Source organism: Zosterops lateralis (assembly GCF_965231275.1).
Source record: "Zosterops lateralis genome assembly, chromosome: 4".
NCBI classification, from domain to species: Eukaryota; Metazoa; Chordata; class Aves; order Passeriformes; family Zosteropidae; genus Zosterops; species Zosterops lateralis.
Genome location: NC_139765.1, coordinates 17373676 through 17396051, shown reverse-complemented (window position 1 = coordinate 17396051; position 22376 = coordinate 17373676). Strand labels below are relative to the sequence as shown.

At 45.7% G+C, this 22376-nt stretch overlaps 2 protein-coding genes across 3 annotated transcripts in view; both read right to left on the bottom strand.

Moving 5' to 3' along the window:
• The window catches only part of OVCH1 (ovochymase 1), a gene marked incomplete at both ends in the record, with an annotated part of 36384 nt that extends 30274 nt beyond the window's left edge, over positions 1 to 6110 (bottom strand). The window contains 4 exon segments of the mRNA XM_083860133.1: positions 1218 to 1226; positions 1228 to 1287; positions 1291 to 1349; positions 6020 to 6110. Of these exon segments, the coding sequence (XP_083716259.1) occupies positions 1218 to 1226; positions 1228 to 1287; positions 1291 to 1349; positions 6020 to 6110 (219 nt within the window).
• Positions 6111 to 14362: 8252 nt separating this feature from the next.
• Positions 14363 to 22376, bottom strand: part of TMTC1 (transmembrane O-mannosyltransferase targeting cadherins 1) — a gene marked incomplete at its 5' end in the record, with an annotated part of 153432 nt that continues 145418 nt past the window's right edge. For both annotated transcript variants that reach the window (XM_083858670.1, XM_083858671.1), the window contains 4 exons: positions 14363 to 19625; positions 20350 to 20427; positions 21656 to 21778; positions 22168 to 22305. In XM_083858670.1, the coding sequence (XP_083714796.1) occupies positions 19485 to 19625; positions 20350 to 20427; positions 21656 to 21778; positions 22168 to 22305 (480 nt within the window). In that variant the 3' untranslated portion in view covers positions 14363 to 19484. The remainder of the gene's footprint in view (positions 19626 to 20349; positions 20428 to 21655; positions 21779 to 22167; positions 22306 to 22376) is intronic.

Here is a 22376-nt window from a genome sequence, read left to right as displayed (position 1 = left end):
AGCAGCAAACCAGAGAAAAGGTCTCCATATCCTCAAGCATCCCTAGGTTTAACACTGTGTCATGGTTTAACCAAAGTAAGTAATTAAGCAGCACACAGCCACTCACACACCACCACCTCTCCCCACTTCTCTTGGGATGAGGGACGGAATAGGGAATAAAATAAAGAAAAATTGGCAGGTCTGGGATAAGAACGGTTGAATTAAAAAATCAGAGTAATAATTATAGTGGAGACAGCAAAAAGAGAAAGAAATAAACCCCATGACAAGTGATGCACAATGCAATTGTTCACCATCACTGACCACCAATGCTCATTCTGTCCCTCAGCAGTAATCAGCAGCTCTCAGACAGCTCCCCTCAGTTTATATACTGGGCTCAATATTCCATGGTATGAAATATCCCTTTGGCCAGTTCAGGTCAGCTGCCCTGGCCACACTCCCTCACAGTTTCTCATGCCTCTCCTCACTGGGAGAACATGATACACTGAAAAGTCCTTGACTCAGGGTAAACACTACTTAGCAACAACTAAAGCATCATTGTGTTATCAATGTTATTCTCATCCTAAATCCAAAACACAGAACTGTATTAGGAAGCAAATTAACTCTAGACAGATCCTAGATGAAACCAAGACACACTATTTTCCACCTGTTTTCTCCCAGCAGGGGAGGAAACATGTTCCTGCTTGGAATAGTATAAATGGACTCATCCTGAGCTTGGTGGGTTGCTTGCTGTACACAGACTGTATTGCTTAGTGCAACAGGAAATAAGAATTAAGAGATGCTGGTACTAGGAAAAGGAAGAAGTATCAGACAGCCCATGCACAGTGAGAAACAGACACTTTGGTATGGAATAAGATGTAGTTTGTGGGGAGATTGACACTGCATTGAGAAAAAGGCTGATTCTATTGTTTGCAACATGCTCTCTACCTTCCCTTTACCCTCATACCTGTGCTGGACTTCAAGAAAAGCTATCCTGAGATGAGCCTGGTGACTACAGGTTTCAAGCACTTACAACAGTCACAGCCCCCCCATACAGCAGAAGGAAGATGATGTCTAATTGACAAAATATACCCTGCAAAGAATCAGTGACCTGGAAACTTTACAATTTACAATCTTACAAATTACAGTGTGTCACAGATGTTTCTGGCAGGATTTTATTGAATTGCTCCCCTGAACAGTTCTTAATGCAGAGGCTTAAGTGCAGCTTCTCCTTTTATTACCTTTATGACAATACTCTGCTGGATCTTCAATGAGGCAGTGGCACTTCATGTCCCTGGGATACAAGCCAGGCTAATTAGCAGTATCAATCCTTTCCTCTTCCACTAACACTGCAACACTGCCACAGCCCAAGCCTGAGACACTCAGACAGCACAGAAGACAATTTAACATATGGTACTTTCAATAAACACAAATCAACAACTTGATCTTTAAGGAACCCAGGCACACTAAGGAGAGCTGTTACTTTAAGGGGGTCAGGAAGGAGAGGAAGAGAGTCTCTACAGCCTCAACAGGATTCACTTTGCTTCAGAGTCCTTATGGATGGTCATGAAAGTGAGCTGTAGCCACAGCCAGCATTGCTTCCATCAGGAACAAACTGTGGTCTGGTGTCTGGTTCCAATCTGCCGGAAGAGGGGCTGGGAAGACATCCCTGCAAGATTTACCTGTGGGGGACATGGAGTTAGTTTAAGGGTGGGCTAAACATACATTTATCCAGACAGATCTCCCAGTGGTTCACCAGGTTAGATCCCATAGGGAAGATCTTATCTCAAATCAACAGGAGAGACTATTTGACTTTAATTACCTGTAAAATATTGAGAGGCAGTACAAAGAAATACAAAAGTTCAACCACACAAACAACATTCCCAGAGGATGAATTGCATGACTAAGGATCAACATTATTACCAACACACCAGCATTACTGAGTTAAATTTCAGGGGCATTCAGTATGCACAGGAAACATTTATTACCACTTCAGAGGGACAACAGGCCACATTTCTTTGTCTCATCTGCAGTTACCCAGTAACCTGTGTGCTTGTTGTGCCCTATGACCAATTTTGAACCCAGAGCCAGCCTTTGAGCTGTGTCTCCAGCACATTACTGGCTATGCTAACACATGATAAGTTGATTTGGGCATAGCCAGCTAAGCACTCCATTTCTTCTACTACCCAGGGTCTGTAAGAGTACAACATATATTGGAGACAAGGCAGACAAGGGCACATATTTATTCAGAGTTGAAAGTCACTCTTGAGACACCCGTCACACTGGACTAAATGCCAGCACAAATATGAACATGACCCTCAGTTCCAACTGCCCAGCTCCATTTGGGTGTTTTCTCCAGCTCTTTAGATTCATACTGGAAAACACAAAATACTCTCAAGGGCCAGAAAGACTTGCTGTTTTTCATGACAATGACCTACATTAAATTATATCCAGAAACCCTCACAGCTCCAAGGCACCTACATTTTCTGATTACCTCTCTTCCATTCAAATAGAGGGGCATGTATTTAGGGTCACATCCAAGCTGGTACTCTACACATAATTTCATGAAGAGCCTCAAGGTGATTTTGTCCTCTAGCACAGTACAGGCACATGGGCTAGAAGCAAGCAATGATAAAGGCAGGTTTCTGCATGGCTGAGCTTGGCCCTGTCAGTCCCACCACAGGGTGGGAATGTCACACAACAGAAGCTGATAACTGATGTCACTGGCTCCACCTGGTAAATGATCATCTTCCCCCTGGCATCAGCCAGCTGGGGAGGGAGCTGCCAACAGCAGTGGACTGCCATGAATTTGCTCAGCACTAGTGGGGCCTTTATGCTTCCTTCTAGCAGCAATAGCTTTGTGCTGAGTGACTGACATGGGCAGCCTTGTCCATCTCATTCCTTTGCATCCTGCAGGAGCTGAGAAGTTCTTTGTGTGAGCTGATACTGATATACCTAGTCAAAGGATAAAGGGTACAACAGAACTGCAGCAGCAGCATGGCTTGTACAGAATCTGTATCACAAACAGACTTTGTGTCTTACTGCCTTCCCCCACAGCATTATCCTGCCCAGCAAGCAGAAATGGGGATCTGCACTGCAGGGAACACATAGCACTGTCATCCTTGCTCTGCTGAGAGTGATGCCCAGTCTAGTGCTGACTGAGGCTTCCAGACCTTGGGAAACACTTCAGGGTGCCATGAAGAAAATACAGTATTTGGCTACGACAGCCACCTGCTGTAAGGGACATTATGCTCCAAAGCCGGAGGGTACAGAATGAGCCCCACCTTCTCCAAAGAGCAGGATGCCTTGGGAACTTCACTCTGCTGGTGCAGGGAGAGGGCTTGGCACAGCAGCCAGGGAGAGAAAAGTGTTATGTGGGGTATTGCAGTACAGCCACAATTGGCCAGGCACAGGATAAGATACTGCAGCTGTTTCAAACACAAAGGGCTTAACACACAGCTGAGAGACACCTCAGATGAGAATATGCAATTTCCTTCCCAAAGTCCTAATTAAAAATCCCAAAACTTTCAAGAATTGCCCCACCAGCTGTCCCACAATGGGCTTATATTCATTCAGCCTCCTAAGATATGATATGGCTACTCCAAGCTCATTTTTAATGAGCTACCACTTTTATGTCAGCCTTCCCTTCCTCTCCTATGGCCATTTGGCGTATACAGATCCTCACACCTCTGCTTTGCAAAGGGTAACGCCCACTTTATAGCCACATGGCTTCTGCTCATCACAGTTACTGCTCCCTGTTAAGAGGCACCTTCCTGGCTGCAGATAGTACCCCTCTGAAAGCATAATCATTAAGGATCCCTAAGAAAGCCATAAAAGGTTGGGTATTAGTTAATACCAACACCTCAGCTTTGATGGCTATGACAGAAACCAAACCATCTTTTTAATAACTTGTATTAGCCCTGTAATTATGTCTACAGAAAAATACAAGTGGCCAGTTGGGTGTCAGTAAACCTGTGCCCAGCTATAAAAGGCTCTTTCAATAAGCCATGAGAGCTGCAGCACTCTTGCCCCTCTTCCCTTTCATGTTCAAAGTTGTATTTGATGAGGACATAACCACTGATCAGTCCTGTACATGGCTTCAGGAGCACAACAGCAGTTCAGATTTTGAGCTGGCAAGCTTTCAAAGCAGACTTTTGAGAGAGCAGGGCTGATATGCAGCACCTAACCAAAGTGGAAGGGCTGCATTCAGCCAGAAAAAGGGCAGCTTGAGATGCCTTCTGCTTCTCCTTCGAGGGATGCAAGGGTCAGACTTGTTATTATAACATGGTTTCTGAAGAGGGACTTATATGTTTAAACCTTTGGGTTTGCCATCCCAGATTACAAGACAGTATACCTTCCTGCTGATACAGTGTCTGGAAATTGAACAGAACTTCTGTGGGTGGAGAGGAGAGCAGCAGCAATAGCAGGGCAATTTGGATCCCTGTAGGGCTAAACAGTGGAAAAAATCTCCCAATACTCATACCTGTCCTGTGCCATGTGCTCGGCAAGGAAGCCACAAATGCAGCCACCTGTGAGAAGATGCCTGGTGAGCTCTGGGCCATGGTTTTTCTCACAAGAGTATCCCATCCTCTGCAACAACACTACACTAGTGTTCAGGTGCCACCAGTCCTCTGACACACTAAGGGGCCTCCAGAGTTTCCCTGTCCAAATTCCATTGGGCAGGAAAAGTGACATTTATTCCTGCTCCAGCAGCCCCAACCTTTGATGCTATTCTGTGACATGCCAGCTATTCCATAGAAGCCAACACAACCTTGCTTGCTTCTCCTTGTAATGGGAACCTGGTACCATCCTGCTCATTCAGTTGTTACCATTTAACCCAAACCTCACAAATCTAAGCTCTTTCAAGTCAGTCCCCCGATCTGACTTGTAGTTTGGCAACCCGCCCTTTCCCATACACAAACTCTTTTTTTTCCATTAAGAATGTAAAAATGAAAGCCATTTTCCCAACATTTGCTGCAGCACTGATCTGAAAATATTCATTCAAGGGATGAATATACCAGAGAACAGGGACCTCCTTAAGCTACTGCTTGATTGAAAAAAACATTCATGCAAGTACATCCCAAGGAGACAAGTGACATCCTGACCAGCAGCCTACCCTAGAGCAGGGCAAGTCGTTAGGATCAGCAGAAAAGAGTGTGGCACTGAGAAAACTCCTCTACTGCAGCCCATTGCCCAGTGGGACTGTCTGAGCAAAGGTATCAAAAGGCTTGAGTGTGTGCAAGGGGACATCAAGGAGGAGGGAACTGCCTTCCTTCCAGCCTTCTGGTAGCATTCCCTTGCCCACTGCCTGGAGTCTGACCAGTAAAGGTCCTCCCTGTTTTCAGTAAAGGTTGTGACACAGGCAGAGGGGGAAGTGCTGCTGTTAGAAATGCCCAGGGCAGGTCTGGGGAAGAGCCAACTGCACGTCAGTCTCTCGTTCACATCCATATTCCCACCTGTAAAATACTGCTCCTGCCTTCATTATCCTGAAGCTCCTTGTAAAGCTCTTGCTCAGCAAAGTGCTGACAGCATTCTCAGTGCTGTTGCTTCCCTCTCTCCCCAGGAGAGAAGGAGGTTTGCAGGTGGGCAGGACAAACTGAGGAGCCAGGGCAAGCGAGCTGTCCCTTTGCATGGCACGTACAGCACAGAGTCCTGCACAGGGGGCAGGTCCCTGCCACTCAGGTCTGGCTGGCGGTGAGGGGCAACTCCACCTCATGCAGGACAGGAGCAGTGTCCCCACCCTGTAAGGATAGCTCTGCTCATGACTGGCTCCAAGATGCACACATGAATATTCACAGCAGCAAAGCACAACCGTCCCTAATGTGCTCCAAGGTCCCTAGCTGCAGCAAAATGCTGATCTACACATCCCTACAGGGGCTGGTCCTCCAACAAGCAGAGGAGATCTGATGCAAAAAGGGGTGCTTGAATATTTCATCTGGCAGGAGTCACTTTCTCTTGTGTTTCTGTTTGTGAAAGGCTCCTTTCTTGTATCCATTACTCTGGTCCTGTGGCTGTGACCAGGAGACCCTGCCATCTGACTCACCCTCAGACACCTTGCCCCAGCCACTGGCCACACAGTATCCCAGCCTACAAGTTTTAATCGGTGTGGGGAAGGCAGATGGGCTGAACCCCATCCCCCACAGAAGAAAGGGTACACAAATGAATGTATGAATAACATGCTTCCAGGGACATGTCGGATTTACAGGCACAAACTTCCTTCAAGTCATACTATTCCAATAATATCCTTCCCACAATATCACAGTTAAATGTGGTGATCTCATATAATGAGAATAAAAACTGAAGTAAGTCACATGCACTTGAATATATACATGCCAAATTGAGAATATATATGTGCCAAATTGAGAAGCAGAGATCAGGAAGACTGAATGTTAATGTAAGCAGAAGGATACTTGGGAAGAGGACAAAAGAGGTGGAAGAGTCTAGCAAAGACAAGGAGACTGGACTGCCTCTATCACTCTCCTTGGAATGGCTTGGTGCTTGTGAGAAACTCTGTTTCTCCCCAAGAACCAGCACTGATCAGATCAAAGGACTTGTGTAGGTCATGCAAAACTTCAAGATTGAACCCAGTTCAATCCAGAGTCATATCAGTTTGCTTTTCCTTGATATCAGGAGAAATATGGATCACAGTTCTCCCTGGAAGCTTTGATAGGGCACTGGCAGCACCCAGCCCTCAGGGGAGCAAAGCAGGGATCCCTGTAGCTTCCACTGAAGCTGTCCAGCCCAGTCCAGGCCTAAAGACACAAACATATTTAACCACAGAGTACAGGCACAAAGGCAGCACTCAAGGCAGCCTTCCTCACACTGCCTACCAGGATGCCTGAGACCTGAAGTGAACATTTCTCTGGTCTTACTTCCCTTGCTCCTGCCATTACGGCCAAACTGCCAGGCTATCACTACCATCTCAGCCAGTATTTTGGGACATTTGTGACATTTTGTCACGACAGTGATGGATTGTTATTTTATGTTGGCTGATCTGCCATCTGATGGCCACAGGTAGTCATGGCCAGTTGGCTGTAAACCATCCTATGAGACACAGGAGATGCCTTTGAAAAAATTAGGAAGTTAGAGACTTGTGCCACGTCCTTAACTCTGACACCCTGAAGTTGCCTTAGTAGGCTCTGCCTTTGCCTGCAGAAGTACTGGAAGCAGGAGTTAATCCAGTTTGCTTCTTGATGGGCAATACTCTTGCAGCCCATGGCTAGCTAATAGCCCAGGGCTATGGCCACAGGGAAACCAGTGGCTTTCCAGTAGCTGCCTGAGAAGGAAACAGCACCCTTGTAAGAGGGGAACACAAGGACACACAGGAATCTTACAAGGCAAGCACAGGCAGAGCCAGAGCACAGACCCTGAGGGATAAACTTCTGGGACAATTAATCAAAGCCTAGGACAAGAATTAAACCAACTTTGCTACTTGGATAAGAATTAAAAGCATGACTGAGGGGACATCGAGTCTGCAACCCTGCAGTGTTGAAAAAAATGAAAATTAGAAGGCTCCTAAGTATATATTGAAAATTTACAGTGTTAAAACCCGTAATTATTGTATTATAAGTGTATTAATGTTTTAAACGTTTATAATTGTAAATTCCTGTAATGTAAAAATAAGAAGCCACCTTGGTAAGCAAAAAAAAAAAGGGGGGGGGGGGGGGGCGTTTTGAAAACCGCACCCCCCCGGCAGCCGGAGAGAGGAGGGGAAGCCCCCACACCTGCCAGACTGCAGCAGCCCCCCCCCCCACAGACGCCGGACCTGAGCCCCCACTGCCGAGCCCACGAAAGATCCCGCGTGGCCTCAGCACTGCCGCCCCTCCCCCCCCGAGATGCCAGCCCGAGCCCGCCGCTCCTGCCGCAGAGCGGCTGCCGGTGTGGATCCGGCTCAACCTCCCGCCCGCCATGGGGACCCCAGCCGCCAGAAAAAAACCGAAAGCCAAAGTGCCCGCCGCCCCACTGCTCCAGCGTGGCTCTGTGGTGGGGCCGCCCACTCCCGGGGCTCCTGCACAGCTCGCTCGCCTCAGGGCAGCCTGGCATGGCCGTCCTTGTTCCCCCGCGCGGCGTGGCCATCCTGGCCCCGAGTCCCGCTGCAAAACAGCCCGCACAGCTCCTGCGTGGCTCCCTGGGCGGCTCACTCGCCTCGGACCGGCCTGGCCCAACCCCACCCCCACACCGTGGAATGACTGCCGGCACCGCGGCTCCGCAGCGCCCACTCGCCGCTCCCCCCGCCACCCCCAGCAAGACTCCAACCGCTGCCATGAGGCCGCACTGCGTCAATTGCGAAACGACCCCCCCCGGGCGAGCCTGTGCCACCAACATGCAAATTAAAAACTCCAATGTAACCTGGGACTCTTTTTAAAACCAAAAAACCCCTACAAAAACAAATCAATGTAAAATTTGAACCCACAAAAGACAGTACTAAACCGTGTATACCCTAAAGTGTTAATGAACCATTTTTTGTAACTCGCTGTAACCTAAAAAGTACCCAAGAAGAAGCAGGACCCCAGACCAATCCAACGAAAACTAGAACTCCTTGGACCCCCGATGAGGAAGAGTTCCCAGCTCTGCAGGAACTTAAGACTGCAAAGCTGAACAAGACCCTCCTCCTCAGGGTGAACCCGGAAGGGCTGCCCGTCCCTCGAGCCACCCTTGTAAGACCTGATTAATACAGGCATTTTAAGGAGAAAAATATTGTCTCCGCCCATTTTTAACAGTGTGGTCCTGCCCTGGGATCTGGGGCTGTCTTTCAGCAACAGGACTTCCAGCCAAGCTAGTTTCACATTAGCAGCAATATAGAGGATTCCCTGACCTCCAGCTGTGAAAGCTGGATGTTCTTTCAAATGGATAAACAAATTTCTTGTTTCATCTGCTATCCATCAAACCACTGCTCATACCTGGGAAACACAGAGCTGCCAGAAGTGCCAGCAGATTTCATTCCTGCCAGCTCAGTAGAGAGAAAAGGATAGTTTATCCTTCACCTTGGCACTCACAGAGCCTCCATGCCATTATTGACCTTGAAACATCAAGCTCAGCTTTGGTTACCTGCAGTCTGAGATCCTAAAAGACACGTGAGAAGCCTTAAAAGCAATGGGAGCTGATTGCCAAATCTTTTTGGCCCCGTAAATCCTCTTAATTTTGTTACTAGTGCATTTTAGGAGATAAGCAGAGGCCTACATCCAAGAGCTTTATGGTGATTTTAGGAAGCTACATGTAGTTCAACACTCGACTAGCGTATGCCCTTTACAGTTTTTCTGCATATTTTATAAGCAATATAATGTCACAGTTAAACTCAGTGCAGTCAGCTCCAGCAGAGCTTCCATTTAGCATTTCTTTTAGCAATTTAGTAGATAGACCTGAAAGAAATAAAGTTTTAAAAATTTCTGGTTATATGTTAAAAGTTTAAAGTGTTAAAATCCTCTCAATTGTTGTATAATAAGTGTATTATTGTTCTAAATGGTTTGTAATTGTAAGTCCCTGTGGTGTGAAGAGCAGTGAAGAGCCACCTCCGTGGTCTCCCTGCAAAGGCAGGGAGCACATTTGCTCTTTGGAAACTGACGAGCCCGCTTCCCGGGCGGCTGCTGCCGCCGCCCGGGCCGCCGCTTCGGTGGGGGGGAGGGGCGAGAGGTCTTGTTCTCCGTGCCTGCTGCCGGGGCCGTGCCGCCCCCCCAGGTCGCCGCTGCCTCGGAGGGGGCCAGGGGACAGCCGCTTGGCTCTTCAGCCTACAACACTCCAGCGTTCTCAGCGGCGCTGCAGGACTCCTGGGCTGCTGCCGCCTGCCGCCACAGAGCTGGCCGCCCCGGGCCGCCAGCGCGGCCCCATGCCCTCCCCGCCGCCGGGGCCGTGCGCCCCCCTACCGCCGATGCCACCCCTGCCGCCAAACTGGCCCCACGCCCCCGACAGTGCGGGTCTCCTGCAGCTGCCGCCACCGCGAATCAACCACTACTGCCGGCCACCACGTGCCCCCCCATCGGCCTTTCTGCACACGTGCTCTCCGTCAGCATTTGCTACTGGCATAGAAATTAGTAGAACACCCATAAAACCCCGCTGTAAACCAGAACATAATCAGCACCAAAAATCCCCAGCCAAGACAAACTGATGCAAAATCCAGACCCACAAAAGACAGTACTGAACTGGCTATGCCATAAAATGTTAGTAAACAGTTTTTTTGTCCCTCACTGTAACTTAAAGAGTGCTCGAGAAGGAGGGGATACCCCTGGAGCAGGCCAGCCAGAGTGAGCTCTAGGAACACCTGCGAGGGCAGGCTCTCAGCTCTGCAGTGACCAAAGCTGCAAAGCTAAATAGTACCTCCTTCTCAAAGGTGAACCGGGAAGAGCAGCGAGGGCTCAAACCATCTATTGAGCTACCCCTTTGAGAGCTGATCAATAAAGGCATTTTAAGGAGAAAATATTGTCTGCTGCCCATTTTCAATAGACCCACTATCAGGGCAGTTACCCAATGAACAAACAAGCAGTAGATCCAATCTGCAGCAAAGGCATTTACCCTCCTCTAGGAATGCAGCAAGTGCTCTAGTGCAGGGTGGGACAAAAAAAGTCCAGCTGCTGAATTATTGTGCAATTATTAAATTACCACCATGCTATTTCAACCATGCAGCCTCTGGAGATGGCAAGTCCAGGCAGCCTGGCAGGCACTCACTTTACTGGGGCTGTCTGCCCCTGAACCGTGGCCTCAAGTGTTTTGAATCAAGGTGTCAAGGGTTCAGCATGAGCCTTTGCTTCAATGCTTTTAAGTAAATTAAGATTTATATTTTTCCCACTCAGGGAAAACCTCACTTTCATTTTCTAATCACTTCCAACCATAAGCAACAGACCCAGTAACGGCACAGCTCAGCCTTAATCTCAGGAGGCTATTTACTGGAAATGGAAAGTTCCCATGCTTCCCAGCAAAGTCTGACACCAGGACTGCCTGGCAATGCAAATGCTGCAGTAACGAGAACACAGCAACAGCACTGACAGCATAACAGTGGTGAGTAAAAGCACCGATTAGTTTTACATGGAATAGAAAAACAAGCAGATGCCTCATTATGAGGGTTAGTCTTGCACATTGAAATTTTTATACCATAGCTACTTCCTCATTATTCAACATTAGTCCTCAAAAAGGATGCTCAAGTTGAGCAAGAAACAGATGTGAAGATGACTGGTCTGCAATTACAATATAATAGATTATAAAAGGGCTGCAAAGAGGCCCCTTTTATTATTGTCCCTGACCATTAAGAAGTCTTTAGCAAGGCTTGTGAAACTGATCGTGCATTTAAAATACAGAAGCCAATGTGACTACTAAGAGTGATGGGACAGTTGCCAGGAAGCACTGTGTCTCCTCCTGCTTCAGAAACATTCGTCTGAATGCTTGCTTAGGTGAGCAGGGTCTTTAAAAGACAAACCTGTTTATAATTAGCAGCTGAGGTACTTAGAAGAACCATGATAGCATGGAGATTTCCATACCCTGGACCAGACTTGGAAAGTTGTGCAAAAAGGACTTTCCTTTCCTGAGTGACCAGCACTCAGTGACTGTAGGATGAAAAAGAGATGGTGTCTGCCTCTCTTCCCCTTTCCTAGAGAGGAGGGAGCACACGGCAGTACAGACCTGCCAGGCATGCCCTCCAACTCTCCCAAAAACTAATCTCAGCTGCAGAGCATCCTCTGGGCTCTCCTGGTCAGTGGCACAAGCTCCACACACACACAACTCCTCAGGCTACATAGAAGACATGAAAAAAGAATGGTTTTTTTTCAAAGAGACAAGACCCCACATGCTCAAACGCATTACCCCAGGATCTTCTGGCAGGTAGGGAATTAATGAGACAAATCCCAGGTGCCACAGATCTCTTGACTCCAGCTTGAGCTCCAAGCTGAAGGCAATTATATGGAGATAAATGAAAACGCAAAGAAATTGCAATTCTTTATAAGAAGCTGATATGTGCAAAGCTGAGGTCTCGTGTGAGGTATTTACATGATGTGTGTACACAGCTATAAAACAAACAAACAAACAAACAAATTTAGATTTCATCCAGTAGCCTAATTATTCTTAATGAAATGCAACTGAGACTAACAAAATTAAGTCAGAAGTGCAACAGGTTGTAATGACATCACCAGACTACTCAAAGTTTATTTTTTTAACCTTCCATGCCTTAAGTGCCCTGGGGTACTTAACCTGTGCCAGTGAAGTCATCATGAAAGATGTTGTCTCTTAACTGAACTGGCCCAGGCCTCAGTCCTGGCTTTGGTCTGAAACACACCCCAAGGAGACATAGTTTTCTTACATCACTTTTGGCACCAGTTGTGCCTTAGGAATGTGGACAGTGAGCATGGGGACAGCATGACTTAGGGACAGCTGGGTCTGACCAAGGCTTAGATGCTTCACTGAAGTCTGCAGTTTGGGAAAAATCTGTAGCAATCCCCATCTACGTTTTCTACAGAAAATGCCTCTAGTCCTCACCCAGCAGGGAGTGATGCACATGGTGACAGGCCTGGCAGACCCTGTGCTGGGTGGGGGAGCAAGGGGACTGCTGCAGCCCAGAACACAACCATCACAACCAGGAGCACACAGCAGAAGTGATCTCAAACACCTGGGACACAAAGGAAAAAAAAGAATTGCAATTTCTCCCATCAGCTGGAGGTCAGCTTCTCCAGGCTGGGGACTGTGGGACAGGGGTTGTATCAGGCCTCTGGCTCCCTTGCTGAGAAGAGGACAGCAGCTCTTCCTCAATTCCCTTCAGCTGGCCTGTGTCTGCACCAGCTAAAGATCACTCTGTTGTTCACTCCTGTCTGATGTGTTTCTCACACCAACAGGAGGGGTCCCCTGTCTCTCCCAAGCCAAGGCTGGGATAAGACTGCAGTTCCCAGTCACACAAACATAAGCAATACAGTGCTCATGATTTAGGAGGTACTCACACACTGTTTGCTTTGGTGAGAGCCTGAAATAATTCACTTGAGTCACCACAAGACTGAGACTGGATCCAAAGTGATACCACTCCAGCCCTCCTTAACTTTGGAGCTGATGCCTTCTGTGTAGGCTTGAAGGTGATGCTATTTCTTTAGGGTTGACTTGCGCAGCCAAGGGAGCACACGGCAGCTGGTCAGTCTGCACAGGGAATGGGTCACTTTTCTCAGCAGCCAATGAGGGCTGTGGTGAGGAGCACCTACATAGAGAGGGTACAAAAGGCTCCCAGTCCCCACACAGCTACAGCAAAGGCAGCCTGAAAATCACTCACCAGGGCAAATACATCAAGCCCTGGCACAACCTGCAATAACTGACTGGCTACTTTCATCTTTTTGGTACCTCAGAAGGGCAGATGACACCAAAGCTCACTGCCATAGCCCCCATGCTGGGGCACATCTCCCCACAGACCATGCACAGGACTCGCCACACAGAAGAAGGGACACCAGCAGAGAGAAGGCCTGCTCCCACCACAGCTCAGGAAAGGTAACCAGTTCTGGAACTCAGAGTATGCTCCACCTCTCACAGGAGGAACAAATCACCTAAGTCCTTTTAACAGCTTTGGGGTCAATCAGTATTAGCAGGTGAGATTGCAGGGCTGCAACATAGGTGGGTTTGGAGGTTCTCCAACCATGCCTCATGGGATTCCTGGCTCCCTGGGCTCTCCTGTTTGTAGTTTACTACTTCTTTCCATGGTTAGCAGCAGGATCTAATGACTCTCCTCATCATTGCCACCAGACCTGAGGTGCCTCAGGCCTTTGCAGTGGCACTGGGTAGAAGCTTCATTTTTGGGATCTGGGAGAACTTCAGGGTGTACAGCCTGACTTGAGAGTGTGCAATTCCCCTTCATGCAATGGAGCATTTTGGATACACCAGGATGGCAGGAAGCACCATGGGATGTGTTCAGGACTTTTCTCTTTCAGGTCCATTTGCAAGAGGTGTTTATCACCATTACTCTCCCAAGTGAACTCAAACCCTGGAAGCATGCAGAAGCATCTAGGAATACTTGCTAGAATAAGGGATTTACAACAGAATTTGTTTCTTTTTAATCTCAATGTTTTTCTCTCTGCATTCTGTAGATCTGTTTGACATATTCTTGACAGAGGCATAAAGCCTGAAATGAAGAGCTTATGTCAGTATAATATGTCCAATCATCAAGACTGTGTGAACAATAGCCCACATCTTTTCTCATGCTCAGGGTCCAAAAAATGCCTGCTCCAATATTTTTATATGCCTAGACTCAAACACGTATGCTGCATAGTTGCTCCTACATGACCAATAACCTGGACTTCAGGGGAAGTAAAATAAAATGTAAGTCAAATGGAATATGAAACTTTGGCCCTTCCACCTCCAGAACTTGTTCATGGCTGGTCCCAGAGAAAAAGAACAAAACCAGGCACTGCACCTACTTTTCTTACTTTTTATATAAAATAGACATTTACATACATTTTCTTCTGCAAAGACTTTGAGCATAACTCCTTGATGTGAAATCTAGCCACAAATCCCGCTGTGAAAAAAGAAAAGACTTTGCAAATTCCTACATCACTGACATACATCCAGCTGCTGCTAAGAGTGAATTTATTTTTAAAATATTTCCCATCCATGGGCTGTTTCCTTGTGGTTTTGTTTTTGGTTTGTGTTTTTAAAGATATGAACAGCTAATTTATAAAAATTAGATACAGAAATAAGAACCATATGAACAACAGGCAATGCAAACAACTGCATGAGAAGAACATGCAGTGTGACATCCACTTCAGGCAGAAATTTCTACAGTAATACAGTTGTAGAAGTCATAATTTTTACAGAGGATACCACTGGGGGTATTTTCCAGACGAAAAAATTTTCAGCGAGTCAGTATAAACATGGCAATGAACTTTCGCACAAAGTTATCAAGGATACCTGAAGCAACTTTGTCACATTAAAACACCAGTGAATGCCAAGCGCTGTTTTTTTTTGGTTTTTTTTGGGTTTTTTTTGTTTTTTTTTTTTGTTTTTTTTTTTTTTTCTCTTTTGCTGCTGGGTTTAAATGTACATGAAAGCAAAATCTTGCATTTTGAAATTGCTGCAAGAAACTGAAGGTTGGAGGAAAAGCCCTCTAAGGGCTAATTCTTTCAAAAGATTGTGCATAATTGCATATATGAAAGATAGAAATTGAGTACTTGGTCAACTTAATCACATAAAGATTGAAGAGAGTTAAGCATAGACCAGCTTTTTTAATGAGCTGGAGGACAAGTGGGGCAGAAGACCATATAATATTATTCTAAACTGCTTAATTAATAAATCAGACTGACAACTATCTTCTTGTACAAAATATTGTACACCATATCTGGCCTGGTTTCTATAACTGTGGAGAAGCTTTCATAGTTTTTAGATTGTTTTGGGGGCATCCAGCCTCCCCTGCAAGTTAGGCTCTTTATTTTGAATTTTCTTTACTTATACTTCTTTCTACCCCTGTGCATGCATGCACAGCCCCCTGTCCTCCTTGAGATCTCTGGAATGAAGGCCATTTGCACTGCTGCATTCACTTACTGTTTGGCCAAAACGAATTGCCTGCACATCTGTAGGAAAATCTAGTTCAAGGAGTCTATGAGAGAAAGAAAATGCCCCCCACTGCATCATTTATCCTGGGGGACAGAAAAAGGATGGAAGCAAAGAATGCTGGAATTTAAATAAGTAATAAAATGAAAAGCATCAGCTGCAAATATTACTCATGGAGAAAGGAAAAAGGAACACAATATTATGTTTCTCATTTAGGATTAAAATGCACAGTGAATACATGAGAGTCCTGTCTAACCAGCTTTCCATTAATTCTCTGCTTTAAAATTAGTGAGCACTGAGGTTTAGCCAATGCAACTTGCGGAGAGCATGAACTCTCCCCCACCAGGCAGATCTTCAGCCATTTATTAATTTGCAATCTCTGCTAGCCATGCTGAGCACTGGAGCTGGGGGAAAACAATGTATTTAAAACTCAGTATTTGAGAAGCTGTGCAATGCTAGAGGAAGAGAACATTTCCTATGCTTAATTAAAATAATATAAAGTTATCACAAGGTAAGTTGCTTGATTTATCTTTCACAATAGCATTCCATTTTGGTGGAGGTAACCCATTTCATTTCATTTCATTTCATTTCATTGCATTGCATCTCATTGCATTTCATTGCATTGAATTGCATTGCATTTCATTGCATTCTCTGTTCTTTTTTGCCCGCAATAAACCTTTGACATGATTGATGCCCTGAACAAACACAGGGCTTCAGCATGGCTGCCAACAGGACAGGGATTCAGCTCAGAACTGCACAAGGGTTTAACTGCTTTGGTAGCCCACGGTCTGAGCCATTTTCCAAATCTGCTGCCAGTTTGCAGACTGTCATCCTGCATAGATAGGGTATAAAGTGCTGGTTCAGGAATGTGGGGTTCATTACTGAGCTCTCCTCTCTCTACAACTACCATAAACCCAGCTCCAAAATGTGGAGAGAGCTGGCCTTTCAGCACAGAAATGTAAACTGGTTCAACTGGCATTAGAATCCCCAGATATGTTATCTGCCTAATTCAGGCAAGTAGGTATGCCTTGCCTTCCAACCAAACCATCTCCCTTACTGGGAGCATGGTCTTATCTTTCTCCATTTTCTGCAAGTAAGACAGTGTTGCACAAATGGTAATCAATCCTTCTCCAGGATCTGGGAGGGGGACATCCAAAGCTGTGTTATACTTCTACACATACACTAATTTTAGGAGGTCAAGATGGCTTTGATCAGATTTTAGGACAAGCAGGAGACAGTAATTTCTACCAGGTCTCTCAGGAAAGACAAAATAAGATTTATGCTGAAGTTAAAAACATAAAACTAAGTCTTCTCCTTCACATTCACAAAGCATTGCTATAAAAATACAACTTCCGTATTTGAAAAAATATGTTTCATTGGCCACTATTTAAAGCCACAAACTGCAGTGAGGCCTGTAGAATATATAGTATTTATTTAATATATCTTTTTGAGGCAAAGTTTATAGTCAATACACATTTTTAAAGGAGGCATGTCTCTCCCCACACTACTCCCCAAGCCTCACCTGGGCTGTTAGAACACTGTGCAGATGTTTCCTCCCTGGGAGACTTTGCACAGTACCAGTGTCAGGGCTGCACCAAACACTATTCTTCCAGCCCTCAAATTCACTGCACCACAGTCAGCCTGGACACAGGGCTTTGGGAAGATTCCTCAAAGAGCAGCTCACCTTGGGGACAGGCAGAGAGCTTCCTGGTCCAGGTAACTCTGAATATCCCAATAAGGAACCATCTACAACCTTGCAATGCATGCCAGTGAGCAGATTGCTGTCAGAGGTGATTTAAGCTTTGGTTTCCCCATCCCATGGGACTATGCTGGCATGATGCCACCTCCTCCTGGCCATCCTGGCAGCCCAGGGGCGTGCAAAGCCATTTTGTGCATGGCAGCCAGCAGAGCACCTGCACTGGGGACCTGCAGAGATGTCAGTTCAGACAGTCCACAGCCACAACAGTCATGTGAAAAAACAAGAGTTGCTGACACAGCCCCAGGAGCTCAAACTGCCCCTGGCCCCATAAAGTAAAGTAGACTGCTTGCGCTAGGAGCAGAAAACAGTGAAACAACATGCTTATTCTGATCCCAGTGCTCCCCTGGGAAGCTGGTTTGGAGAGAGAGCTCAAACACTTTTGGTGCCACCTCTTTCCCCCAGCAGTGTTTCACTTCCGTCCAGCTGTAGCTGGCTGGTCTCCTTGGCCAGTGGGGACCAGTCCAGCCTGGTCGCAGTGGAGGCACAGCCATAGCTCTGGCAGGTCCATAAACCCTGGCAGGGTAGACAACTGCACCTGGACTCCCTCTGAGCTCCAAACACAGTTGGAGTCACATAAGTAATTCCTCAGTAATTTGACCATCACCTGCACCAAGACACCAGGCTTTTCAAATGAAACCATCAAAATCTCCAGACATGGCTGAACCATACTACTGAGGGAATTCGAAGCATGCTGAGATGCCATGGGCAGCTAAATCTGGGCACCACAGGGGTGCCCACCACACAGCCTTTCCTGACAGATGTGTTTTAAGGCATTGCACACCTAACTGTACTAATAATGCCAAACCCAGGGCTGCTGGCCACAGTCAAGCTCAAACAAAACAACTTTTCTAACAATTTAATGCTGCAAGAGGAACAAACTGATGATCTCCCTGATGTCCAAACCCAAAGGCACAAAGCAGGATCCCACTAACGCTCCCTGTGAACTGGTGCAAACCCCAGTGGAAGCAGCAAATGTGGTGCTATTGCAGGGCCAATGTGGTCCAATGTGCTCTGCAGCCACTTGCCTTAGAATCATGAGAGGGAATTATTCCAGCACACCTCATTGGTACTCCCTTTTTCTAACTTCAGACAATATGAGTCACAACGTCCAAGCATGTGGCCAGCTGTGAAGGATATTGCCCAATTTGTATAAACCAGAGAAAATATATTAATTATTTGATTATTACAAGTTAAATAAATAAAGCTCAAAAATAAAAGCCCCAGTTCTGAAGAGAATTTGTTTTCCCACATCAGCATTTAAAAATATATTTATGACTGATCAGGTAATTTTCTCTATCTCTTAGGGGAGTGGTGAGAACACTTTGACCAAGTATTTTGTCAGTGTTATCACCATGATAAATGGGCTTTGTCCCTGCACACCCATGAAAGAGCCTCCTTTGTACCTTTCCAGGCTAGGAAATGTTCCCTAATCTCTCTGGGGCTTTACTTTACCTCCCATATTGATTAGATAGCTCATTTGTTTTCCATACAGGGGACTGAGAAGGAGGACAAGTAATCCTAAAGCTTCCCATTGCCTTTGGATGCTTCAGTTTTTTTCAGAGTAATAATTATTTGGCCTGGAGGGAGAGGGCAAAGGGTAAAGTGAATTACTACAAAATTATTGTCTAATGAGTAAAACATTCAGGCTAAGTTTTCCCTCAAAGAATCATCTGTCCTTCTTGTAGAATCATCCTTCCAGGGTGATATTTAAATAGTTTCCCCTTTCTTTAGAATAATTTTCAATTCACATTTATAGCTGTAAAAGCGACCACCATTTCCTCAGCATTAACCCCTTGGAACCTTTTTTATGTGATCGTTATGACCATCTTTACTGTCTGCAGCACTTGGAATGAAGCCCATCTGTGGTGCTCTACATGGATGAGGTGAGCCTATGTAGAATAATAGGAGGTGCTACTTCACCCCTGCTGCAATGGATGAGTGCTTTGTCTCTATGGTTCCCCTGGTGACAACCAAGATATTGAAGGTACATGTCCCACTCGCACTCCTGGTGTGACTAAAATGGGTTCAGCCTTGACATAAATCTTGATTAAAGGAAGGTTTTCATTCATGCTCCAGCACGTCCCACAGGACCTGAGTGTCTCCTGTAACTTTGATCAAACCTAAGCAGGCATTCCAAGTTTGCCTTCCATAATTCTGAGTCCTATCAAAGTTCTTTCAGCAACACTTTGAGCAACAGGCTTCCATCACACTCTTCTCCAAAGGGCATGAGTGTCTTTCTCCTGGTGACTGATTTCTATGTTTGGTCTTTCTCCTGGACTCCCTGAAACCGTTTCTCCAAGCGATCCAGTTTGGCCAGATTCTCCTTCAGCAGCTTGCTGTTTGGAACCAGTTGTAAGGCTTTCTCATAGTAGTCACGGGCAGTGATGTAGCTCCCCTGCAAAGAAAGTGAGTGGTAGGTCTCATTCCCATTCTTACACAGAGAAAGTTCATTCTGAGGGTAAAGTGAAGAACGTAATACAGAGGAAACCGTTTAAAAAACTTGACATTGTTTGGTTACAAAAATACTTCTTTATGAAATAGATCACCAAGTGCTGTTAATCTAAATTTGATGAAACTCACACAGCAAAAAATAGATTTACATTTTTCTGTTACGTTGCACCAGAAGAGTTAATTTTACTCAGCAACAGGATAGCTTCAGGACATCACGCAATGTGGCTCCTTAAGACCCAAATCATAATGATATGCTAAAGTATTCAAAAGAATAAGCAACCACAGGGTAGGATATTTCCATAATTTAATGCAGTATTCTGCATTAGACATCTTTATTAAATTAATTAGGTAGAGAAGAACCTTAAAAGTCGACTCACAGTGGCATTTTTCTAAGGTAGGTCAACAGCTGAAGCAGTAAAGCTTTAGAGAAGAGCAGGTTGTTCCTTACACCCTGCACTCTTAAAATATGAGATTTGCTTTACCAAGCAACCTGGCTGGCAATTCTAGCTGGGGTGAAAAGACTTCCCTCTTTTTTGGATAAAATATGTCAGGGGACTTGCTGTTCACAAACACGCAACTCTTGGCAGTCTGAAACCAAAAATTTAGCTTTTTGTCCTGAGTAGTAGTCTCTGTACCTGGTAGCTTAAGGAAAGCAAAAACTCTCATACCTTGATGTGCTCGATGCCTCCCATATTCATCCAGGCCTGTGCTTGGTCTGGGTTGAGCTCCACAGCCCTTTTATAGCTCTACAGAAACATGAAACATTTCTAGGTTAAGAGTCTGACTCTTCAAACAAAACCAGTGCTGGAGGGGAAAGAGAAATGCAGTTTCCTCTCCCAAAGCCATCCAGAATTCCTCTCATATACAATGCACGAAGTGAATTTCAGTTTCTTTGCAGAGGAGGCACAGAATGTACTTCATGACTCAGTTAATCTCCCAGGTTTTCCCTGCCAATGTGTGCTTTTCCTGCACTGTGAGAGGAGCCACATCTGTGACCCTGTCCCTGCCCCCTGCACTACTAGGGTCTCCTGCACATCAAGGTCATTTCCTTAGGCAGTGCCAAACACAATGCTTGCCAACTACAAGCCATGTGGTTGCTTTTTATCTGCAAGGCTTTAATTTGGAGTTGGCAGCAGATTCTGGTACAGCCACTTGTTTGGAGGTTTCACAAGGAGCTGAGGGCAGGGCTTTCCATCCCCACTGACACTGAGTGTGGGAGAAGAAGCCATTAGGACCTTCTGGAGTCTGTCAAACAGCACTGTTTTTACTCTGTCACAACAGGAAAGGATTTTCAAAGCAGGATTAAACATCTCTAGGGATACTGAAAATATTCCAAATAATATTTGGAATATTATTTATTCAAAATTAAAATTATTCCAAATAATTATTTGGGCTGAGAACAGTCCAAATAATATTTTCTGAATCAGAGAATGATGGATCAGAGAATGATGGACTGAGAAGGACTTTAAAGATTAGCTACTTCCATCTCCCCTCCTACAGGCAGCGACACCTTCCAATAGACCAGGTTGCTTCTGTACTATTACTAATGTTAACATAATTTCTGAGCTATCAAGCATGCTGCTTCACAGGATAAGCCAACCTCTCAGTTACTGGCTTCTGAGGTGGGATATAACATCATGGTGAGCTCTCACAGGTTCCCAAGCTTCCAGCTAAGCCACCTGGAGCTGGTCACTGACAGCAAGAGAGGCTGGGGCAGGATGGAGCAAGGGTCAATCACACCACAATTCTGGACTTAACCTCTCAGAGCAGGGGGTGGTATTTCCATAAGGAATGAGAAAAAAAAGTTGCAATTAAGTCTGGTAAAGTTAGCTGTCTAATAGCTTTCTCTGTACCAGTGATGGACTCTGAGCTCCTAAGGCCAAGAGCCAGGGTGTTTGCATCAGGGAGTTTCACAACAAGCAAACTCTATCTTTTAGCCTATAAAATTACCAGTAGGTCTTAGAGCAGTCATACCTCGAAAGCCTTGTCAAAGAGATTCTGTTCTCTTAGCTGGTTTCCTTTAGTGAAAAAGAGCTCTGATATGACTTTTGGATCCTTTGGTTTTAGCTGAAGTGCTTTTTCTATAGCTTCAAGTGCCTGTGAAAAAGGAAGAGGACATTGTGTGCCTTCCATTCAGTGCCTTCCCACTTCTCATTCTTTCCTCACCACTATGGACGACTCCCAGCAGAAGAATTATCCTCCTGCTTCCCTTGTTTGCCCCACACCATTATCACACAGGGAAATGAGACTTTTAAATGCCTGGGGCTGATGGGCAGTGACAGCAGCAGGAGGTGTAAGTGATAAGAAAACGACACTGCTTAGCTTCAGTCTTAGATATCAGTATGTAGATAAACTGAAGGTTTTAATGAAGAAGTAATCTACTGAATGTGTGCTGAGGCATGTGACATGTCCCCAGAGAAATGGAGTGTAAAATTCCCCATGAGCTCTGTGTGTGAGCCCTTGGGACACGGGTATCCCATGCATACCTTGGCATAGAGCTCCTGCTTGCTGTAGATGGCTGACAGAAAGCGGTAGCACTCCAGACACGTTGCATCCTCATTAAGGATATGGTTTGTCATCTTTTCGGCTTCCTTCGTCTGCCCCATCATCGCCAGAACCTGAGCCTGTAACAGAGCCACCTTATGAAGTGTTTGAAAAGCTCAGCCTCTGTCATATGCTGGGCTGCACCCAGTGG